The sequence below is a fragment of the Mus caroli genome, chromosome 13, assembly GCF_900094665.2.
Source record: "Mus caroli chromosome 13, CAROLI_EIJ_v1.1, whole genome shotgun sequence".
Taxonomy (NCBI): Eukaryota; Metazoa; Chordata; class Mammalia; order Rodentia; family Muridae; genus Mus; species Mus caroli.
Window position 1 is genome coordinate 62,714,845 of NC_034582.1, and position 4,061 is coordinate 62,718,905.

Sequence of the window (4,061 nt, forward strand, 5' to 3'; positions counted from 1 at the left end):
GTGAGAGCAAGAGTAGGTGGCTTCCTTCTCCCTCCCTGGGGAGGACTAACCATTCACCTTCAGTCCAGGGGCCTGGGGTTCAGGAGCCAGGTATACGAACCTACCCTGTCTCGAAAAAAAAAAAAAAAAAAAAAAAAAAAAAAGAACCTACCCTTGTCCCCGACACCCCCCTCTCCCAGGCTCATGATGGTGCTACCTACGAAAGTCTTCCCCGCACCCTTTGCCAGCCCAGTCAGTGGTCAAACTTGGAGGAGGATCCGACAGGAGGGTGTTACTGTGAGATAAAAATGTCTTGGTTGTACCTGTTTGTGGCTTAGCTTTCTATTTAAATAGCAAACAAAACAAAGGAAATAAACTTGAAACTTATTTGTCATCTTAAGAATAAAGAAAAAAAAATTAAAATATTTATTGCCAGGCCAAAAAAAAAGAGTGGAAGAAGATTGAATGTTTTAAAAATTCATAGGACTTCACTCCACTATGAACTATCCTGTGTTGAGTACGGCTATCAAGATTAACTAGGCTTTATCACACTTCCCACATGTCTTAGGGGTTTACTGCTGTGAATAGACACCATAACCAAAGCAACTCTTATAAGAACAACATTTAATTGAGGCTTGCTTACAGATTAAAAGACGTAGTCTATTATCATCAAGGCAGGAGCATGGCAACATCCAGGCAGACATGGTGTAGGAAGAGATGAGAGTTGTACATCTTCATCTGAAGGCTGCTACAAGACTGGCTTCCAGGCAGCTAGGACAAGAGTATTAACGCCCACACCCACATTGACACACCTACTCCAACAATGCCACACCTCCTAATACTGCAACTCCCTGGGCCAAGCATATACAGACCATCATACCACATCTTCACACTGGTAGGATTTCTCTCTTGCATGAGTGTTCTTGTTTTTCGAAAGGGTTGAATGATATTTAAAAGGCTTGGTGACATGCTTTAACACTTGCGTGGTCTCTCTCTACTATGAACTCTTTGATGGTTCCTAAGACTTGCAGAATGGGAAAATCTTTTGTCACATATTTCACACTTGTAAGGATTATATTCAGAATGAATCACTTCATGTCGTCTAAGTCTCAAATAATTTGAAAAATATCTGCCACAGTCTTGGCAAGTGTAGGGTTCCTTTTTGCACGGGACTTTTTTATGTTTCTTAAGGGATGAAGATTCCCTAAAACATCTGCAACACTTTTCACATTTGAAAGGTTTCTCTCCAGTATGAACTCTCTCGTGTCCAGTATGAACTCTCTCGTGTCCAGTATGAACTCTCTTGTGTCCAGTGTGAACTCTCTTGTGTCCAGTGTGAACTCTCTTGTGTCCAGTGTGAACTCTCTCGTGTCTCCTAAGGGCTGAGTGATGATGAAAGGCTTTGTGACAGTCTTCACACTTGTAGCATTTCTCCCTACAATCAATTTTTTGATGCTGCTCAAGGAATGAAGGGTCGTAAGAAGTGTATCCACATTCTTCACACTTGTAACGTTTCTCCCCAGAATGAATTCTCTGATGTTGCTTCAGCATTGAAAGATAGTAAAATGTTCTGCCACAGTCTTCACACTTGAAGTTTTTTTCATCAGTATGATTTTTCATGTGTATAAAAAGTGATGAGGGCGTACAGAAGGCCTTATGACTCTCTTCACACTTGTAGGGTTTGTCTCCAGTGTGAAGTCTCTGGTGTATAGAAAGTGTTTTATGAGAACTAAGGGCCTTACCACATTCTCCACACTTGTAGGGTTTCTCCCCTGTATTAATTCTTCTTCGTTTAAGAAGGAGTGATTCACAATTAGTGGGATTGCTGTAATGGTTAGAATCATTGGGTGTTATTCCTGTTGAGTCAAAGTTGAAATATGAACAAATGTTAAGCAATATTCTTTTTTACTTGTTAGGCTTATTTTTAAAATTGAAGACATTAAAAAAAAGAAGAAGACATTAACTCATATGTATTTAACCACTAAAAAAGTCTGCAGTATATTTTAGTACTTGTAGGCACTGAGCATAATTCACAAATAGAGTAGATGGAAGCAATCTATTTAAACCACAACCAAATAAAACATAGAAATAATGGCATATTATTCAAAGTTAAAGAGCTAAGTTATAAGGGTAATGTACTAACAGAAATAAGCCCATTTAGCAATTACATGGCCAGTCATTCATAGAATTATAAAATAGAGAAGCCTGGAAAATAAAAAGTTTATTGTGTTTGTGAGACTGAACAAACATTGAATGTTTATACTAAGCATCGAGTTTTTATTTTGTAAGGAAAAAAGATATAGTACGTAACAAGTAGGCTATCCATACGAAGACTAAACAGTATAGCCTAAGGATTTGGGATTGTATTTTATGTCTTATATTGATGACTAGAAAGTATATACCTGAAAGATACCAAGGCATAATAATGAAAAACCAGTTCACCCATAATTAACAAAACTTTGCTGACACAAATATGAGGCAATGAACAGATCCCTACTTTTTGTGTGTTAGATTGGTTTGGATTTTTTGAAACGTGGTTTCTCTGTAGTTCTGGCTGTCCTAAAAGCTGCTATGCATATGAGGCTGACCTTGACTTCACTGATCCACCTGTTTCTGCCTCTCAAATTCTGGGGTTAATATGGTGGGCCACCAGGCCTGGCAATAAAATGACTATTGTTTTAAGCGAGAACTATTTATTTATTATATGTGTGAGCATACTATCACTGTCTTTAGACACACCAGAAGAGGGCATTGGATCCTGTTACAGATGGTTGTGAGCCACCATGTGGTTGCTGGGAATTGAACTCAGGACCTCTGGAAGAGTAGTCAGTGCTCTAAAGCACTGAGTCATCTCTTTATCCCCAAGAAATGACAGATTTCTAAGACTAATTAATTTCCAAGATTAAATAACCATTGAGCACTGAGTAGATAGAGACAATGAACAGGGCATGACAATGGAAGAGCCCTGGTTACCATAAAGGGAGATTTCACAGAAACAAAGATTATAGCTATTTTTATCTTATATTCTCCTTAAGTGTTCTATCAATGTATTTTACTTATCCATCAAAATATATAGGGTGAGCATACCAAGTGATAATAGGCAATGCACAATTAGAAACATCGGTACAGAAGATCAAAGAACAAAGGAAAAAAATCTTGAATCCACAAAATTGTGAAAACTTATTAATAAGGTATTAAACACACAATCCCAGTGGCATGGTTTAATCTTTGAATTCTGTATCCACAAAAGGCATGCATTTTAAATCCTTATTATTGAGTATGTGATAGGAAAACATTTGAGAAATTTTTCATCCTTCACAAAGAGCTCTTGGGATAAGTTTCATTAGCATGAGCGTAAGTGATTTGAGATGCACTTAAGTGTAATGTTAGTCCCTCACAATGATTTCGTACTTAGGTCTTCAGAAAAGTGCGCAGATGTTCAGATGTGTGCAAACATTGCAAAGACTCCCAAAGGAGCAAAGGAGCCAAAGGGACTCCATTCTGCCTGAGTATTAGCTAACTGGTCACCAAAGCTAACCAATAGTGTGGAAAAAAATGGGGCCTCCAAACCTGGAGCTTTGGAAGATCCACTGTTTCAATTGTTTGACCCAAGGGAACTGACACTTGAAGTTTCAGGGGCTGGGCTGCCTGGTATGATGCAATTGTGGGTTTGGCTTTATACACCAGATCAAGTCAGGGCCAAAGTGTCGAATGACACTTGCTGACAGCAAATGACGAATGTATTTGCTGTCAGCAAAACACGACCTAGTGCTTCTGGTCCTCCAAGGAGGTAGGTGAAGATGTATTTTGTCTGGTAAAGATTAAGTAAGTAGACAAATTGCTGACAGGGAATCCTTCCCTGCATCTCCTTCTAACATCTAAGCTAAAGATGTTGAGTTTAGGAAAATGCATATATTATGTCATTTGTGTGGATGCTACAGTGAATGACTGAAAAATCCACCTGATGTATGCTGTCTCAGCTATTGTTCTGTTTCTTACACTTGTTCCTCAGGGCCACTGTCTGAGCTCACTTTAGAACTAAGGCAACTGGAAGCTATAGAGTTCCTCTGTCCTCCTGTCTG

The 4,061-nt window shown here is 38.8% G+C and overlaps 1 protein-coding gene and 1 pseudogene across 1 annotated transcript in view; one reads left to right on the plus strand and one right to left on the minus strand.

Annotated features, from left to right (window-relative positions):
- Positions 1-4,061, plus strand: part of LOC110308534 — a 21,797-nt pseudogene that overhangs the window by 3,381 nt on the left and 14,355 nt on the right.
- LOC110308529 (zinc finger protein 58-like) overlaps positions 810-4,061 on the minus strand; it is a 6,087-nt gene continuing 2,835 nt past the window's right edge. The window contains 2 exon segments of the mRNA XM_029468452.1: positions 810-952; positions 955-1,835. Of these exon segments, the coding sequence (XP_029324312.1) occupies positions 854-952; positions 955-1,835 (980 nt within the window). The 3' untranslated portion in view covers positions 810-853.